This window comes from Candoia aspera, chromosome 4, assembly GCF_035149785.1.
Source record: "Candoia aspera isolate rCanAsp1 chromosome 4, rCanAsp1.hap2, whole genome shotgun sequence".
In the NCBI taxonomy this organism is placed as follows: domain Eukaryota; kingdom Metazoa; phylum Chordata; class Lepidosauria; order Squamata; family Boidae; genus Candoia; species Candoia aspera.
The window spans coordinates 78778331-78798103 of record NC_086156.1 but is presented as its reverse complement, the minus strand read 5'-3'; the positions used below and the strand labels follow the sequence as shown (position 1 = coordinate 78798103).

At 41.3% G+C, this 19773-nt stretch overlaps 1 protein-coding gene across 2 annotated transcripts in view; it reads right to left on the bottom strand.

The window, feature by feature from the left end:
- Window positions 1–2197: 2197 nt before the first annotated feature.
- The window catches only part of JUP (junction plakoglobin), a 55587-nt gene continuing 38011 nt past the window's right edge, over window positions 2198–19773 (bottom strand). The window contains exons 2-15 of one of the 2 annotated variants that reach the window (XM_063300712.1): window positions 18856–19085; window positions 16913–17166; window positions 15645–15883; window positions 12462–12663; window positions 11963–12107; window positions 11097–11200; window positions 10434–10772; window positions 9347–9502; window positions 9031–9150; window positions 8184–8334; window positions 6864–6985; window positions 5630–5669; window positions 4921–5099; window positions 2198–3164 (exon numbers count right to left, since the gene is read on the bottom strand). In XM_063300712.1, the coding sequence (XP_063156782.1) occupies window positions 4954–5099; window positions 5630–5669; window positions 6864–6985; window positions 8184–8334; window positions 9031–9150; window positions 9347–9502; window positions 10434–10772; window positions 11097–11200; window positions 11963–12107; window positions 12462–12663; window positions 15645–15883; window positions 16913–17166; window positions 18856–19078 (2241 nt within the window). In that variant the 5' untranslated portion in view covers window positions 19079–19085 and the 3' untranslated portion in view covers window positions 2198–3164; window positions 4921–4953. The remainder of the gene's footprint in view (window positions 3165–4920; window positions 5100–5629; window positions 5670–6863; window positions 6986–8183; window positions 8335–9030; window positions 9151–9346; window positions 9503–10433; window positions 10773–11096; window positions 11201–11962; window positions 12108–12461; window positions 12664–15644; window positions 15884–16912; window positions 17167–18855; window positions 19086–19773) is intronic. The other variant, XM_063300711.1, reaches the window with a different exon arrangement.

Genomic DNA, 19773 nt, shown 5'->3' with positions numbered 1-19773 from the left:
TCTGAACAGTGTGACACAGGAATGTATAGTTTCTTTTTTATTCTCTTCCTTCTTCTCCCATCTGCAGTCCAGATCAGCCTTAAAAAATTGTGTACTCTCTGTTTTCAGTCTCCCTGATTAAAATTTAACATGCCAATTCAAACATGTAACAGCTTGGTCTTAAACACCACAAACCCAAACAATGTTCTCTCTGAAGGCCCACCACTTCCATGAAAACTTTGTTTATTCATCTAGTTGCTTCTGACTCTTCGTGACTTCATGGACCAGCCCACACCAGAGCTTCCTGTCGGTGGTCACCACCCCCAGCTCCCCCAGGGACGAGTCCGTCACCTCTAGAATATCATCCATCCATCTTGCCCTTGGTCGGCCCCTCTTCCTTTTGCCCTCCACTCTCCCTAGCATCAGCATCTTCTCCAGGGTGTCCTGTCCTCTCATTATGTAGCCAAAGTATTTCAGTTTTGCCTTTAATATCATTCCCTCAAGTGAGCAGTCTGGCTTTATTTCCTGGAGGATGGACTGGTTTGATCTTCTTGCAGTCCAAGGCACTCTCAGAATTTTCCTCCAACACCACAGTTCAAAAGCATCTATCTTCCTTCTCTCAGCCTTCCTTATGGTCCAGCTCTCGCAGCCATATGTTACTACGGGGAACACCATTGCTTTAACTATGTGGACCTTTGTTGTCAGTGTAATGTCTCTGCTCTTAGCTATTTTATCAAGATTTGTCATTGCTCTTCTCCCAAGGATTAAGCGTCTTCTGATTTCCTGACTGCAGTCAGCATCTGCAGTAATCTTCGCACCTAGAAATACAAAGTCTTTCACTGCTTCTACATTTTCTCCCTCTATTTGCCAGTTATCAATCAAGCTGGTTGCCATAATCTTGGTTTTTTTGAGGTTTAGCTGCAAGCCAGCTTTTGCACTTTCTTCTTTCACCTTCATCATAAGGCTCCTCAGTTCCTCCTCGCTTTCAGCCATCAAAGTGGTATCATCTGCATATGAGATTGATAATGTTTCTTCCAGCGATTTTAACTCCAGCCTTGGATTCCTCAAGCCCAGCATGTCGCATGGTATGTTCTGCGTACAAGATGAATAGGTAGGGTGAGAGTATACAGCCCTGCCGTACTCCTTTCCCAATGTTAAACTAGTCCGTTGTTCCGTGGTCTGTTCTTACTGTTGCTACTTGGTCATTAGAGAGATTCTTCAGGAGGCAGACAAGTTGACTTGGTATCCCCATACCGCTAAGAACTTGCCACAATTTGTTATGGTCCACACAGTCAAAGGCTTTAGAATAGTCAATAAAACAGAAATAGATGTTTTTCTGAAACTCCCTGGCTTTTTCCATTATCCAGCGGATATTGGCAATTTGGTCTCTAGTTCCTCTGCCTTTTCTAAACCCAGCTTGTACATCTGGCAATTCTCGCTCCATGAATTGCTGAAGTCTACCTTGCAGGATCTTGAACTTTACCTTACTGGCATGTGAAATGAGTGCCATTGTTCGATAGTTTGAACATTCTTTAGTGTTCCCCTTTTTTGGTATGAGGATATAAGTTGATTTTTTTCCAATCTGATGGCCATTGTGTTTTCCAAATTTGCTGGCATAAAGCATGCATTACCTTGACAGCATCATCTTGCAAGATTTTGAACAGTTCAGCTGGGATGCCGTCGTCTCCTGCTGCCTTGTTATTAGCAATGCTTCTTAAGGCCCACTCAACCTCACTCTTCAGGATGTCTGGCTCTAGCTCACTGACCACACCATCAAAGCTATCTCTGATATTGTTATCCTTCCTATACAGGTCTTTTGTATATTCTTGCCACCTTTTCTTGATCTCTTCTTCTTCTGTTAGGTCCTTGCCATCTTTGTTTTTGATCATAACCATTTTTGCCTGGAATTTACCTCCAATGTTTCTAATTTTCTGGAAGAGGTCTCTTGTCCTTCCTATTCTATTGTCTTCTTCCACTTCCGTGCATTGCTTGTTTAAAAATAATTCCTTATCTCTTCTGGCTAACCTCTGGAATTTTGCATTTAATTGGGCATATCTCCCTGGGTCAAGGAAAAAAAATGTCCTTCCTCCCTAGGTTTAAATGTCTGTAACCTAATTTGAATGTACCCTTTTTACAAACCTGTCCATCTCCCCATTTTTTCCATTCACAGAATTTTAACTAATTAAACACAAAAAAGTAGTTCATTTGCATTGCAAGGTTGGGTTTAAAATTTTATTTGTTTTTGTTGTTTTATTTTTTTAGCTTTGGTCTATACAAAAAAATCCCTTAGAGAAATAATAATAAAATCTTCAATTGCAGCTACATCAATCCCTTTTCCAGTGGAAGCTTCAAGCCATCACATTGAGAGAGCTGCTTTTAAAAATGCATTAGAAGGAGCCAGGGAGGAGGAGGAGGAGAGCACGCCAATCACCAGGAAGAGTGTGAGAGAGGGAGGGAGGGAAGGAGAAGGGGGATTGGGTTAAAAATATGCAAAAGGTGGTCTGGTGAGCAGGAGGAGAGTTTGCCTAAAATTGTTAGTCGTTCCAGTTTGTAGGGCAGCTTAAGAAATCGATTGGGTTGGAAGAAACTGGAGAAGTGTAAAGCTGTTGATTTCTTGGTGAACTTATACCCAATGGCTGCTCTTGTTTTTATTGTTAAAAGCGGGGGTAGTGGTGGAATAGAAATATTTCCATTTTCTTCTCCTTTGATTTAGTTCTGATTAGTACTAGAAGTGCAAAGAAGCAAAGGAAATCCTATCAAATGGAAAATTCTGGTTCTGCACCAAACACACAATCTATGTATATATTTATTCTATTACATTGTATTTTCAGTATGTGTTAGTTTTAGTGTATTTAAAAGTACATATCAGGATCCAATGGCAGTTTAAGGATGGTGCTCCAATTTGCAGAAAAAAATTGATACGGAATGAGAAGAGGGAGCAGTTGTTAACGAAGAATACTGTGGGGAAGGGCAGAAAGACTGCTAGGATTACAATGTTGTTAGATGCAGCACAGATTATGGAGTGGGGATCTTTCCCATAGGCCCACAGGAGGGAAACATGAAAATAAAACCTCCTCACAGGGAAAGGAACAGTTTTGTCATCATCTTTCTCAGGCACTTCTGTCTCCTGAATGCCCAGAACCTGAGCACTGGGGCTGCCCTCTTCTGTGTTAAGGAAGCATCTGCTGATTAAGACAAGAAAAGGGAAAATTAGATTTACATCATATAGGGGGAAAGCAAGATTTCCCTTTAGGATGGAGGAAGCTGCTTTGAATGCATCAGGTCAGACCATTTGCCCATCTAACAACCCGCTAGAGTCACTTGCTGAGATGGGCGGCTATAGAAATCAAATAACTAACTAAATAAAACCCTGTCTACTTTTATGGCACCAATCTGGGGGACTGCCTGGTCCCTGCGAAGGAAGCAAACACTTCCGATTTCTCCAATCTCAGGCCTCCAAGATATGATAGGCCATACTTGTTATGTTAGCAGAGGACGATGAAAGTTGTAATCATACATACAGCTAGCCGTTGCTTAACAACCATTTGTTTAACAATGGTTTGGAGATACGATGGGGCTAAAAAAAGTTACTTAAGACCCATCCTCAAAGTTATGACCATTGCACCACCCTCATGGTCACATGATTGTGATTTGGGAGCTTGGCAGCCAGCTCACATTTACAACTGGTTGCAGCATCCTGTGGTCATGTGATCATGATTTGCGACATTCCCAGCCGGCTTCCGACAAGCCAAATCAATAGGGAACCATTGATTTGCTTAATGACTGTGGTAAAAATGGTCATAAAATCAGATCTAGTTACATGATGCCTCGCTTAACCACATTGCTTAGCGACCAAAATTCCAGTCCCTATTGCGATTGTTAAGCAAGGATTACCTGTAATGTAAGAGACAAGATTGGGGAAGCTCCTACCTTCATCTTTTCCCATGAACAGAACTTACATGTTTATTTTAGCCAAGAGCATAACAGTGCAGCCAGCCTGGGCGCTCAGTAACATAGAATACCCCCCCCCTTTTTTTTCTTAAGCATCGGCAAGTTTCTAGACATTATGCATTGGTGTGTAAGTTTTCTTTTTTCTTTCCACCCAGAAGCGGAAAACAGCTTCAAGGACCTCACAGCTACTAGAAGCAACTTACTAATAAAAGAGAGAAGTAATATTTAGAACAATGCACAAAAGGCATTATCTGCCTTGAAAATGGAGGTTCCATTTCAGAATAACATCTCTCCCCCATCTCTTTTACCAGGTGGCTACAGACAAATCATGGGGCATGTGATTGGAGACTGTCAGATGCAGAAAGCTGGAACAGAGGGACATTTGGTCTGACCAAACACAACAACTGAGTTCTGCTTGTGATAAACCTGCATGAGTTTTATGAGCTGCTGAGCTTGCCGATCGAAAGGTCGGCAGTTCGAATCCGCGCGGCGGGGTGAGCTCCCGTTGCTCGTCCCAGCTCCTGCACACCAAGCAGTTCGAAAACATGCCAACGTGAGTAGATTAATTGGTACCGCTTCGGCAGGAAGGTAACGGCGTTCCGTGCAGTCATGCCGGCCACATGACCACAGACGGGTCCTTACGGACAACGCCGGCTCCAAGGCTTAGAAACGGAGATGAGCACCACCCCCTAGAGTCGGACTCGACTGGACTTAACGTCAAGGGAAACCTTTACCTTTACCTAAGACTAATCTACAAGTTGCCCTTCATTTACTGCATAATCACTACAGAGATTTAATTCTTTTGCTAAAGAAGATGCAGGACAGAAATCTATTTTCCTCTGGAATGGGAAGCAGTGATACATTCTGCAGGTAAATGAAAGGGTGAAGGATGCTTGGTTATAAAGAACAAGAACACCCATTTTATCTTCCTTTGGGTTTCGTTTCCATTAACTGGCCAATTCCCAAATGCACTAAACGAGATGCTTTTACCTTGAATCCTGCCCAATATGTCCAAGGGACATATTAGGCGAGCATGTGGTCTGGGTAAGGTGCTCGCACACCATCACTGTATGTATCCATGGGGTAGTCGCCGTCCATGTCCATGTGCATGTCCATGGGGTCCATAGGGATTTCCCCAGAGTACATGCCACGATATCCTCCATCCAATTCTATTGATGCATAAAAAGAAGAGAGGGATATGTTGCTCATGTTTGGCAAGACAAGCAGTATCACTCCAGAATCTTCCCCATTATGAACCCTTCCAGCTGTGCTTGGACTATATCATTCGGAATGCCCCTGTCATGCTGGGAACTGCAGTCCCAACATATCAGAATGGCACCAGGTTGGCGAAGCCCGCTCCAGAGCATCATCCTCCACTGCATGCTGTCTGTCCCAAAATAATTAAAACAGTCTGGAATATTCATCATACAGCCATAACTGATTTAAGTCTGCTTGATTTGGGAAAGAACTTAAGAATTTGAGCAATTCTTGTAAGATACAGGAATATGCAGGAACCAAGGCTTCAGACATTTAATTTAAGTACTAATGGCTGTTTAACTATCATGCATGTTCCCATAAACAGCCTCAGAGGAGAAACAATAGCCAAGAGTGTCAGTACGAATGGGAATTCTAGCAAAGCAACCTGGTTATACGTCACTATTCTCCCTCTCACCTGAAACCACAAGCCTGCCATACTCACCATCTGCATATGGTTCATGAACAGGTATCATACTCTGGGCCTGTGGAAAGAAAACCAATTGTTCTCAGAACACAGAGAGAGAAACTTTCAGTGGCTGCATGTTAAACCAAACCTCCACAAGAGAAAATTTCCTTTCACAACATTTCACAAATCTGCTGAAGGCTGCTGCCTATGCAACTGAGCTCTGGTTTCCCAGGGCAACCTAATTACCTGATCAACTCTGATTTCCTGTAAGCAGGATAGCAGGGATCCCAGAGCTCAGCCAAGCAAGCCCAAATGCTTGACCAAGGGATTCAAGAGACATCCCCTCTGCTAACTCCATCCCTGGGGAATGGCTAAGCCTGCCCCCAGAGCCAATGGTTTAGAAACTAATTAGGCTTACTAAGCCAGGGATTTGCAACAGAAGGCTTCAGTCTTCTTTTATGCATAATTAGCCCATCCCAATAGGCAACTCCTTTGCTGTCTTTCCCAATAGTGGTGCTGCCAGAGAAATGAGTAAATGAGGGGAGGGCATTATTTTTTTTCGAAAGTCCTTCCGTAGTTATCATTCATCAGTTGGCAAAATTGTGTACGTGTTAAATATTCCCCACCACTACTAGTAGTAGTGCTGCATTTAATTAAAAAGAGATGTCAGATTACAATCTCCTGTGTGACGTGCATTTGCTTGCAAGTATGAGATACAGAACTCATAATGGTTTCCCCAGCACCTTGTTGAAGAGTCACCACTTTAAAGCAAATTGACCTATCAGGCAGCAGTGATTTAGACAGACTCTAAGATAAATTTGAAATCACGTCCACAAATCTTGTTTCATCCTGGCAGGGCTGCAATTTTCTGTCACCGAATTACTTCAGACAGGAGTCCAGATATCTGCAGTTGTTCTCATGACACACAAGACCCCCTTCCAGTTACGACCAGTTCCCTTATAATCAAAGGAATAAGCTGCTTTGACAGAGAACTGGGGAGCAAGACCTGGAGGATCAGGATCCCTCTTTCTACTTTTTTAGTACCTAAAAGGCCTAGACTCGAGGGTGGTAATAGACAAAATCTGAGAAAGTACTACTATCATAACTGGAAAGAATTCTCTTTGGCATATTTGAATTTTTACTCCAGAAACGTCTGACTTCCCAAATATTTTCAAAATTCTGCTTTTGAAATGAAATGGATTCAGGTTGAGCTCAGAGGCTTAGAACTTGCACACTCATCCCTTGCCATCTAAATAACAGAAAAACTCACAGCTTCCCAAGCAGCAGGATCATGTTTAAAGAGTGAGTTGGTGAGCTCCACAGAGACGCGTTTCCGATAGTCTGGGTTCTTGTCTTCAGAGATGCGGAAAAGCACAGCAGCTGCATATGTCGCTGGAGAAATATAAAAGGGCCTTTAGCAGTGAGCTAAAAAAAGCTCCCACTTGGTCAGCTGTTGCATTGACTACCTTGAGAAGTATGCGTGCAACATTTATCTCCCAGTTTTCTTTTCCATACTATGACAAAATCCACTGATTTCTGGTAATAAAACAAACTTTCCATTTCTGCAAACACTGTTAGGAGCCAGTTATATGATACAATTATTTCTGGCCTGTATCATTCTAGGTTTTAAAAGAAGAGTTGTATGTTAGAATACTCCTCCACTGGAGGACACACACCAGTGAATCTCTGGTAATGGAAACTATCCAGAACTTTAATGTTACTGTGATCATGAGATTATCCAGTTAATTCTTACATAACCAAGTCCTTTGCTACAGTAATCATTATCTCCAAGCTCCAACATTACCAAAAGTATATATATAAAGGAGTACTACAGGTAGTCTTCACTTAACAACCAAAATCCGGACTGGAATTTTGGTTGCTATGCGAAGTGGTCATTAAGTGAATCCAACCCAATTTTATGACCTTTTTGCGGTGGTTGTTAAACAAATCACTGTGGGTGTTACGTGAACCATGTGGTTGTTAAGCAAATTGCACAGTTCCCCATTGATTTTGCTTGCCAGAAGCCGGGCAAGAAGGTCGAAAATGGCAATCACGTGACCACATGATGCTGTGGTCATAAATGCAAATCACTTGCCAAGTGCCCAAACTATAATCATGTGACTGTGGGGACACTGCAACGGCCATAAGTGTGAGGACCAGTCGTTAAGTCAGTTTTTTCAGCACCGTTGTCTGAACTGTCACTAAACAAATGGTTAAGTGAGGACTACCTATACACTTGATGTCTGAATTTAAAAAGACTGGGACTAAGTTGCAATCTTACTCCTAATCAGTGATATTCTGTTATTACCAAATGGTTCAACTACAATACAGCTAATCCATTTCCTTTAAACAGTAGTCAACTTAATAGCCACATATTATTTTATCATTCCACCCACCTCATCTTTTATATCACTCTTTTAACATTTGCTCTAAGACTTTTTTTAATACTAGGAATTTGTGGATCAGAAAATGTAAGGAGGTTTCACTGGTGTACTGTGGGAATATGCATACGGTAAACCCAATGGCTAAGTTAAGCTCTTCAATGTGGTGATAAGTCAGGTATACCTAGTTATATGCCCACAATCCCCACCTGTGCCTTCGTTCCTGGAATGCAGAAGCTCCATCAGGGGGGCTGAGGCACCCTCTGCATCAATGGCATCAGCTGCCTCTTTATCCTGAGCCAACTCGCACAGTACACCGGCTGCCACACGCTGGATGTTTTCCACTGGAGAATATAGGAGCTGTTCCCCAAAATGAACAGAAGAAATAAAAATAAGCAAAGGAATAGTTCCCTCCTGGGAAACTATTCTCAATTTTAAGTCCACAAAAGTTGGGTTCTATTGGCAGTGCTTGGCTCCTGCAGGAGATCAGTATTAATTAGAATATGCCAAAGTTATTAGGAACGAATGCAAATTGAGAGGAGGGTAAGCAATACCTTGAAAATTTTAGCAAAGCTATTAAGGAATGAGCTTGCAGATTGTGATTACATTTATTACACAGGCACTGCGATATTTTACCATCACATGTGAGGAATGTTAGGCTGCTATGCAAGGAGTATTCACCCGCTGCATTAAGTTATGGGTGTCAATCTAACTCATTACAGCTGAATTCTCACTAAAGCTAAATCAGAAACAAAAATGGGTAACTTTTTCATGGGCACAATAAGCCTTGCTACCTTAAAAACTTGGGACAGCAAAGAAATAAAATTTGCTGTTTGGGAATTATCCAACTAATTTAGATATTACAATCTTGAAGGTCACATGGAGCCCATGGGCTTCCCATCTCTGCCACAATCCTTGGTTTACAAAAAAAACAGTAGTTGAATTCACATGTTGTGCTTAGCCAATCATTACTGCTTTTTGCTATTTTACTTTTGCAGAAAGCAAACTGTTTCTACCCACTTAACCTTGAATGCTCCTCCATTCAGAAATTCCCACCTGCACAAAGAGAGGAATGGTGTTTAGGCGGAAGATTTCCATTCTGTTCATGGGGTCACGGGCTAAAATATGCAGCGCGCCTGTGCAGCCTTCCACAATTTCTTCCATCTTTACCCCATCCTGCAGAAATAAGGCAGCCGTTAAAGAATGGAAAAACAGTGCTGCTCATTCCTGGGCTAACCCCAGAAGGCATCAAGTTGAAAGTTATACTTGGATGACTAACCCTCCAGAGATCCTAAATAGATAACTTCAAAAGCTAATTAAGATTGTAAATACAGGCTGCTTTTATCCAGCTGGTATGATCCTGCCCTCTTACCGTGTATGGCTGTTGCGTGCCTGCAGCTGCATGACGTTGAGCATCTTGGTGAGCCTTCACCAGTAGCTGAACAAGGCGTGGGATGACAGCAGCTTCCTGTAGCGGGGCATGGTTGGCTGGACATAAAGCCAGGTTACGGATGAGACCAATAGTAGCCTGTGAGCAGGAAGGAGATGGCATGCCTTCAGAACATTGGTAGATGCAAAACTAGACAAGCTTTCAAGTAGTTTAATAAGTTGTGGTGTGTGATTTTTGCCATTTGGGTCTACCAAAGAAAGACAGTGATCAGTTCAACCCAGGCTACTTTACACTAAATTAAACCTAAAATACAAGAGCAACACTGCAGAATTCCATCTCTGACTAGCAAACAAAATTATCCTCTCCCCACTTTCCACTCCTGGCTCATTCATACACTGGCTTTCTCACTTCCTCCACAGGAGAAACTTGATTTTCAAACGCCTATCTTCATTTTGGCATTCCATGCCTCTCAGATACTATTCTCATTAATAGTGTCTCCTAAACATTTTATGGGAAAAATGCAATTATATGCTTAGAGTATTTTACATAAATTGTGTAAGCAATTTTTATTCCATGCATGTGATCTTGACCAGTATTATCATAAATTCCTATTAAAGATGAGTGGCTGGGTGAAAGTAAAAGACAATTTGCCTAAGGCTACCTAATCTACACCACTGAGCTGTGATTTGAAAGTAAAGCTATCCTGGCTTGCAGCTTAGGCACTTAGCCACTACACATCACAATTACCCAACATGGTAATAAATCTTCTACAACTGGTGCTAGTAAGATTCTTCTCTCATAGAGAAATTTATGGGGAAAAAAATAACTATAATCTTTGTCCCACGTTCTGGGAGCTTGACTGGAGAAGTATTCCCCTACAATCCTCACTCCCCCAATAAGCATTCTGATGGGGTATAGCTTCCCAGGATTATGACACACTCTCCTGAACACAGTGATCACACCCCAAAATGCATCCATGCTAGAAATATGAGCCTGCTATTGAAAACGAAGAGTAGAAGTGCATGTGTCTGCCGATAAGTATTTAGCTATTGTCTCCCTATGCCTGTACCTTGATCAGTGGCCACTGATTGGGCTGATTAAGCAGCTTAACAATGGCAGGAATTCCATAGTTAAGCCGCACAGAGTTCTGTGCCATCTCAGCCTCTGGATGCCGACTGGTGAGGTGCCTCAGAGCACAGACAGCTGGTTCAGTGATGTCTTCTTTGTCTCCTGCTCGGAGGATAGTGTGGATGAGGGCCTCAACTCCATTCGACTGAGTCACCAGGGTTTTGTTCTTGCTATTGTTGCAAGTCAAGTTGGAGAGGGTGCCAGTGGCACAGGTCAGCACATTGATGTCATCTGAACTCAACTGGTTGACCAGAATCTTCAGGACACCATCAAGACCCTCCTTTAAAGACAACAAATAGCATACAGAATTACCTGCCTCAATCAGAAGCTAGGCCAACATAAGGAGGTCACCAGACTGACTCACTGGGACAGTACCAGTACAGGGTTATCATATCAGTCAATCCTTAAATTTTAGTTCAACAGTACACCGGAAGAGTCAGGGAAGGCTCAATACCAGGATGTGCCAGAACATACTTTCACCAACCCTTCTTAAAGCAGGTCTCCAAGGAACCAGTTATTGAATAGTCATGTAACTTGACAAAATGCTGGGTGGGACTTATGAACAGTTTAAATAAAGGGGACTGTAGAAAAAAGCATTGCTCACCTGCTTTGTGGCCACATCTGAGAGGTTCCTCAGAGTCCATAGACAGTTCTGCACAAGCCTTGGACTGGAGCTAGTCAGGTGCTTTCCCAGGGCTTGCATACCACCTATTGGAAAAAAGTACAGAAAATGAACCATGGTTGAACTAAAAGAAAAAAATGGGAAAGATTGAATTTAAATGATCTGAAAAATTTCCTCAGAGTATTTAACACCATTACGATAACTTTATATTGCGTATTTCTTGCTTTTAAAGGCAAGGCAAGGCAAAGCTTGACTGTGGACATATTCTTCTGTAACCAGCAAGAGCTATATGCTTAGACATTAGTCCATTTCTACACTAGTACAGCTAAAGAAGTGTGCATTTATATAAATTCCTAGCTGAGACTCCTAACTCAGGTAAGTTAGGGCTCTTTGCTTTTAAGAAAGAGCACAACGTAACAAATTGTCTTCTTTTGATTGTAATGAAAGTTAATCCTCTTTTAAAACATACAACTCAACCCAACTCATGCATATTGTTTTCTATTCTTTTAATCAGTGTTTAGTTTTATTGTGAGACAGTATTTAAATCAATACATAATAAGTAAGTGTAACATTGGGGAAGGAATGCTTTACATGTTAAAGAATATTCACCACCCAGTATTGGTAAACTATTGTACATGATGCCTCAAAACAGCAGAATTTTAGCTTTCCCCTACCTGGCCATTTGCCAGATCTGCACTCCCAGAATTCTCAGTAAGAGTTTTGTTGACTAGGGAATTCTGGGAACAGGCCTACATATCTAGGGTAAGGAAAGCAGATGATATAATAAGCTAGTCACAGACATCATCATCAGATTGCATCCCTGTTCTGTCTCAATTCTCACCACTCACCGGTTTCCACAATGGCTGGCTTGTTGCTGGGGCAGACAGACAGGACCTTGAGGACACGGCTAGTAGTCCACAGAAGTTTCTCATATGTGTAACTTCGCATAATTTGAACAAGAGCTTGGGGGCCTCCATTGGCCAAAATTATGAGCTGCAGGCACAAACACAGAGAACAGCATTCTTTCATTTCTCTAGGCAAAGGCAGGTAATTGCAATTCATTATCTTAATCATGTACCTTTTCCCCACTCCTGGCTTCAGCCACTGCCCCCCCAAATAAAGCCCTTTCTTGGGGAAACAAGGAGACCAGCTCCTCAGAAATGTGCATACAAATTGCCTAAATGCCTAACTTAACACAGAAGCTATGATGGATCTCACAGTGGTGATTGCCTATACTGGGGTGGTTGCCTGTATTCTATGAACAAGGGTGGGTTTAAGTTACTGAACCAGAGTCTCCCCCCTCATCACCTCACTGAAGTACTTCAAGGTTAGAATACAAGTCCTTACCTTACTTTCTTGGTTCCCATAGGCAAGCAGCTGCAAGCAGTCAGTGGTAATGGCCAAGAATTTAGGATTATTCTTTGTTAGCAAGGGGACCATCTTCTGAAGACCATCAGCAAGGCGAACAGCCATCTTGGCACCTTCCTGGTACAGCAGTAGGTTGTGAAGAGTAGTGATGGCATAAAACAAGACTGACTCCACTGGAGAGCTATGGGTTGAGAGGTGGGAGGACAACAGAGAAGACATAAATTTCTGTCACTTAAGACAGACAACACATTGTATGAATGTAAGTGTTGCAGCCAAAATGAGTTAAAACTGAGAAACAGCTGAACACTATGGAGTTTAAAATAAAATTATCTTGTTTAGCTACTACCCATCCTGATGCAAATCGCCCCCAGTAAAGAGGCTAAACAAGAGGGCATTTTGCACAGATAACAGGAAAAAAATAATTCTTTTAATCTAATAATGTCTATATCAGAAAGCAATATGGTACCCCTCATAAGCCTAGCCAACATGTTTAAGGATCATGAAAATTATTCTCTAAAATTAACTACTCCAATCTATACTAACTCAGAGCAGAGGTCTGCTAATGCTTTTTTTTTTTTGCGCTACAGATCATATAAATCTGGGAGTGAGTGTAAAATTGTTGTTCCGCTAAAACTGTGTAAAAGTAGTCTCCAAGTTGAGCTTTTATACTGTAGAAGAATATGGAGATAACCTTGTTGAAGGAATGCAAGAACTGTTAAGAGAAAGAAAATGACAACTTGGGAAAGGAGAAGGCATAAGAACCCAAAGAACCCCACCTTGATTCTGTTTGATGTAAGAGGGGTCAGAGAGATTCTCTGGCAGGCTTTCAAGATTCTGTTATTATATTCTAAAACAGTGAAGTCCTGAAATCCTTGCTGTTTGTCTTCCATAATACTACTACTCCAAAGTTTCACACAGAGATTTTCCCTGGCCCTGAAGCAGTATAGGAAGCTACTAAACAAGAAATGGCATGAATAGTTTACTACAACCATAACGCTTGTCTGCATATTTAATTATGCCTTCCTGCAGCCCTAATATATTTTTCCTTCCCTTTGTCAAGACAAACTGAGGCTGGAAGAGGTGATAGTCTACTGTTAAAAGTGTCAATCCAGTTATGGGCCAGCCACTAAGAATGCATTTTTGTTTTCTGGTGGTTCCAATATGGTGGTGTCAGAGGCAGTTATCTGGAATTTGTAAGACTTTTCCCATTGCAAGGAAAAAGCAACAGAAAGTGAGCATGACTCAGCCAGCTTGCTGAGACTTGTGTTTCCACAACAAAGCCAACTCCTCCATGTCAAAGCAGCTGCTCATCAGCTCCATTTTGTGTCAGCTGGGTGTGGACTTGCCGCAAGATTTGCCTAGCAAAGGAACAGGAGAGACAGAAGAGATGTGGGAGCAGCTGGCAGAAATCTTGCATGGATTAAGTTCTCGCTGGACCTGAGTTGAATAGCTAGTGTCAGCATACTTTAAACAAATGTTGTTCGTGTGTATTAGATACTGAATTTGGTCAATACTTCCAAAGTAAGAGATGCTATTCACACATAATAGCAGTGTAGCAGGTTCTGCACTGGTTACCAGTAGGAGGGCCAGGTACAATTCAAAGTGCTGTTTTTGACCTATAGAGCCCTGTATAGCTTGGCACTTAGGTACCTGCAAGACTCTCTACATTAGGTATGATGTAACCATCCAGTCTGTAAATACCATGTAGGAATGCTAAGCATTCCCCAGCCCTCCATAACGAGTACGAGATACAGGGGAAGAACTGGAAAACTGCTTTGCAGTTGTGGCACCAACTCTCTGGAAGAGTTTTCCCATGGAAATCTGTATGGTGCCCATTTTCTGATGTTCAGGTGAGCTGAAAGCTGTCCAGAAGAGGTTTTAATGTTAAGATCATGGTCACCGGAATGCCAAATTATAAATATAATGACAATGAGAGTAAGGATTTTAATTATTTGAATAGTTCTATCATCATAGTCTTACGTTTATTATATTGTTTACTCAGTGCATTTGTTGTGCTATTTTATGTTGTAAATTGCCATTAGTCCTCCAGAAGTATGGCACTGTAGAAATGTAGTAAATAAATAAATGTTAAAGTGCTATGATCAGTTGAAAATTATGGTAACCAATTCCCTCTTTTTTTTTGGTCCCAAGAACCCAGATGAAAAGGCTTTGAGGAGCCCAACATCAAAGATGAAATGGCTGCCAGATGATCATTCTTAATAAAACCAATAGAACTAGGAAAGCGGAAAGGATCAGATAAAGTAGCAGTAATAGTAGTTACAATGTTTTGGGAAAATCAGTCAAATGAGTTATGGCATATCAAAGCACAGTTCAAAAATCTCATTTTAAGGCATATACTTTTAATATTGCAATAGGTGAAGTAATAGTTAGGAATGTTCTGAAGTATATGATATCCCCCAGACTTAAAGATGGACAGCAGCCCTTGGTGGGACAGGTTGTGGTGGGACAGGTTGTGGAGAATGCTTGTAGAGGACTGAAAATGGTGCAGTTTCAATACATGGATGTTTTCTTTATTTATTCCAAAGCTGTGTCACATGTAAAGGCTGCTTGGGACAATGCAAAAAGTACGCTCTTCAGGAAAGTTTAAGAGTTTAAGGCACTTATTTTGTCCAAAACTCTAAGGGGTGAGGACTGGAGCTCACGGAAATGGCAAAGCTAACCAGTTTGGTCAGAAAAAAATGATTAAGACTTTAAAAACTGGAAGCCATACATGGTTTTTTATTGAAAGAAGGAAAGACTGCATTGATGATCTATGGATTTGGGGATTAAAAAGGGTCAGAGAGGAAGGGGAAAGAATAAGATGGCAATTACTCAATAGAAAGAAGGGCGGAAGTAATAATTCTACATCTTCCTTTCTTTTTTCATTTCTTTTCATTTCTTCATTTCTATATTTTTTTATTAATCTTTTAATTTTGTATACTTTTATTGTATTGAAAAATTCTAATTAAAAAACAAAACAAAAAACAAGTTCTAAGGGAGAAAGGCAAACCACACCAAGCCCCATGTGAATAATAATATTGAATAAAACGGATGGGAGGAGTCCACAGACAGAATTGCTCTCACAATACTTCCAGTAACAAAGAAAACTGATCTTAAAAGCAGCTTATCTCTCTCTCCATGACATAACACCTAGGAAATTACCTAAGCATGCGCACAAGAGCTGGGATGCCCCCAGACTTAAAGATGGACAGCAGCCCTTCGCGGTGGTGAGATAGGTTGTGGAGGATGCTGGTAGTGCAGCGGGCTGTATCCAGGTCACTGGTGTTCTGCATGGTGCGCACCACAGCAGCAACAATTTGAGCAGATTGCATAAGAGCCCGGCGCGAGGCTTCTTTCTTAGATAGCTGGTTCACAATCATGGCGGCTTTGCTGACCACCACCTGGAGGGAAAAGGGGAGGAATGGAAGTTGTAGGATGGAACAATTATCACGGCTCTCTTCAGAGCATCGAGTTCTATTAAATGCCAGATTCTGTATTTAACTGTTACTTATAAGATTGATTTATCACTTCATGCCAAGGAATTCTACATGGTGTACAAGGTAGTTAGTATTATTAATATTACTATAAAACAGCAACAAACATTTTGGTGCCAATGATTCCACACAATTGCTGAAGTCTTCAGAAAGAGATGAGGTTTTACTAGACTTTGGAAGGTCATGAGAGTGGAAGTCACCTTCATTTGGTGGGGGGGAATGTTCCAGAGAAGGGGAGCCCCTTCACAGATGGCAGCTGTCCAGCTCCCTCACATTGCATCTCACTTTGGAAGGCACTCCCTGATTATCTAGGCTGCATAGAGTCTCTCCAGGAAAGCTGTTATCTTAGATACCCCTACCTGCAGCCATGTAGGACTTCATAGGCAATGATCAGCATCTGGAATTTGCCAATTCAAATGTACCACAATAAACTAATACAAAAATACTTTTGTGAGCATTCTGCATTAAAAAGTCCATTGTACTCTGTGCAGCCAAATTCTGACTCCGAATTAATTATCAAGTCCATGTGGTTTCGCCTATTATGAATAGCTGAACACTGTTTCATGAGCTGGATAAAGTTTTTTGAGTCCTAAGGAAGAAATCAAGAGGTACACAAAGATTCAAAATTCAATCTCTACAGAAAATCTTACTCATTAGAAGTAAGAAGAAAAAATTGTCTACACCCCTCAAAAGCCTACCTCTATAAGATAAAAGCCAGAGCTTTCATTTGAGTGTACATGATAAATAAGAAGAAAAATCAAAGTTCTCTTGGGCTGATAATAACACATTCCGTAGCGTCTCTGCATTTTCATGGAAAGTATCATTTTACATATACGATTATTACATATAGCAAATCATACTGAATCAAGGAAATTGGCTCTATTAAATCACCCAGGACAGCTTCAAGGCACCAAGGGTCTAACTGTATTGCCTTACCGGATCTTCGTCATTCAGAAGTTTGGTGAGTTCAGGGATAGCGCGAGTGGCTAGTTCAGCATCATCTTGGTAGTTGATGAGGTGCACAATGGCTGACTTGAGCATTTGAGAGGGTTCAGCCAACCGCTGTACATTTGTCTGCTGCCCCTCCACTTGGGTAGTCAGAAGAAAAGAGTGGTCTTCCACTGTCTCTGGATACACGGCCGCCCGGATACGCTGAGCACGGGTCATTGCAAGCTGGGACTCCAATTCTGCTGCAAGGATGATTGACAAGACAGGATTAACAAAGGCGAAACTCTAATCAGAATTTTAACATCCATGTTAGGAGGTTCCTGCAGCTGCTTCAGCTCTACAAAGTGCAGGCGACTTCACATGTGAGCGAAGAGATAAGGCTGGAGTTAATTAACCAGCATGATTAGGCAGCTGTAACACAAAGCTGCTTAATTAAAAACATGAAAGTGAGATGGGAAATGGGAACTGGCATGCATAAGGACCTGGAAATCTTTATACATGCACGCACGCGCACACACACACAGACTGGGGGTGAAGTATCTAGATTGCTGTGCTGTTCTGAGAGTTGTTATAAAGAAGCTTGCTGCCTCTACTTGCCTATTTCTGGTGCCTCTGAAGCCTGAAAGAATTTTACTGTTTCTCATTAAATGGTTTCTCTGCCCCATTCCCTGCTCTTTCAATATGTAATATGAAATAAGTTTGCAAACTTTGCTCTTCTCTGTGGTATCCTTAGTCCTGTGCAATATGGATTCCTTACAGCAAATCATTTTTATGCTAACTCAGCCTTCCTCTATCTTCCGAAATGTGGCTGCACATGAGCATATCCCTTTACACAAACACAAAAACATAATCCTTTTGTTCTTTCGACAGCCAAGATGTTCTGCTTACACCTGAAGATGCAGCAGTAAAAAAACCCTGAACTTCTCTGCATCAGTTTTAAAATGCACTTAGAGGACTTTTGTTTTTGTATACTTTATTTTGAAATAACCTGTTTGGCTGGGCTTTTTTCACTTTACAGATAGAGAGCTAAGTCTTAGGAAAACTGTCATGATCATATTTGGACTTGAGCCTAGATCTCCCAATTCATAAAACAGATGGTCAGTCCGAAAAGTTACCAGAGAGGCTGATGTGATTCCTTTCCAAGCCAATAGCAGTGTGGTTACATCAAGCTACATCAATAGCTTCTAGCATTAAATGAAGTGATCGCACAGATGTAGATATATGTCCTTTGTTTAAAATTAAAAACTGGCCAAAGCAAACTGTTAACCCCTAGGTATGTGTTGGTAATTTCAAAGACACTAGTTTAACAAGGTCTACACAGTCTGGATTCAGGAATTATTAACTGTTAGACAATTGTCTTTATCCATCTGGCTGAAAACCACTATTAAGTTACAGACCAACAGACCAATGGTCGGTCATAACAATTCAACATTACAGTTCAAGTCTATTTAAAAAATTAGTAGTGGAAATAGGCCTGAAAAACAAAAATAAGCAAAAGATAGGCCTGGGTACCAGAGAGCTTGCAGTCTATAATATCTGTGCCTATTTTAATGCAGATGTGGATTTAATACTATACCTTACATTCATATTAATAACAACTTTAGAGTATCTAATTGAATAAAATGTAAAATTGTTATCTCACATAACTTTAGATCAGCTTATGAACTCAGAATTCACAGTGTAGCAATCTTGCTGCAGCAATCTAAGCATATTGTGATGTGATTAAAGCCTACATTACTTTAAAACGGCTTTTTTCAAGACTAATACTCTTTAGTTGTGAGAGGACTACATGATCTAGGTAGTTGGGAATTTCTGGACCTTATAATCCCAGTGCATTAGAAAGGTACATGGTTGAGGATAGACACTACCTTTAATTTCTTTATGGAATAAAGGCGAATTATACATTTAAACAAATAAAAGCAAATGTTTACCTTGGGCCTGGGCCTGGGCCTGCCCTGATCCAGCTTGGCTGTAAGTAGTAGTTTTCTTAATGGTGTACTGTTTGCCATAGAGGTCATCCTCATCCATCAAGCCCTTGCTGCTGACTGATGGCACCTGGGTGTTCATTCCAGAATGGATGCCTGAGTCATAGGTGTACGTCTGCTGCCATTCTGTCACCTTGATGGGTTGTTCTATTATGTTCATCACCTCCATGGCTATTCTGTAAAAACACCCAGCAGGATTAGACCCTCAAACATAATGCATGCCACCAATAGTCAATCTTCCCAATGTTCAATTCTCAATAAACCCACATTGCTCTAGGAAACTTTTCAAAATGCAGTTTGCTAACGAAGTCTGCTACTTCCTACCATTTGCATCTAACACCTCAAAACTAAAGCCATTCAGCCTATTTGTTTTTCTTGTCTCGCGCATGGACTCCCACCAAGCTGTAAGTTAATAGAATTCATAATGTACAAAATCTGTTGTTGCTCTGTAGCAGTGTTTCTCAACCTTGTCAACTTTAAGATGTGTGGACTTCAACTTCCAGAATTCCTGAGCTAGCCATGTGGCCCAATGAACTGATTATGGCACTTCTATACAACTACCAGTTTCAGCTCCCAAAAGCTCAGAAAAATGTTTGAGCCCCACTGTTGCCATGCTCACAATACACAGTACCCCCAGTGAACCAACCAGTGCTCCTTTCAGCTGACCAACAACTGAATGCAACATTCAGTGTCCAGTTTGCACCCTGCTCTTATTGTCTCACTCTTTTTGCAGCAAGAGAAAAAAAACCCTGGTCACTTACTTAAGAAGCAAAATGAAATGGAAGTAAGACCCTGTGCCGCTTTGAATTCAGCAAGGAAGGAGGGGAGAGCTCCTTGATTTAAAAAGCACATTGAAATGGTGGT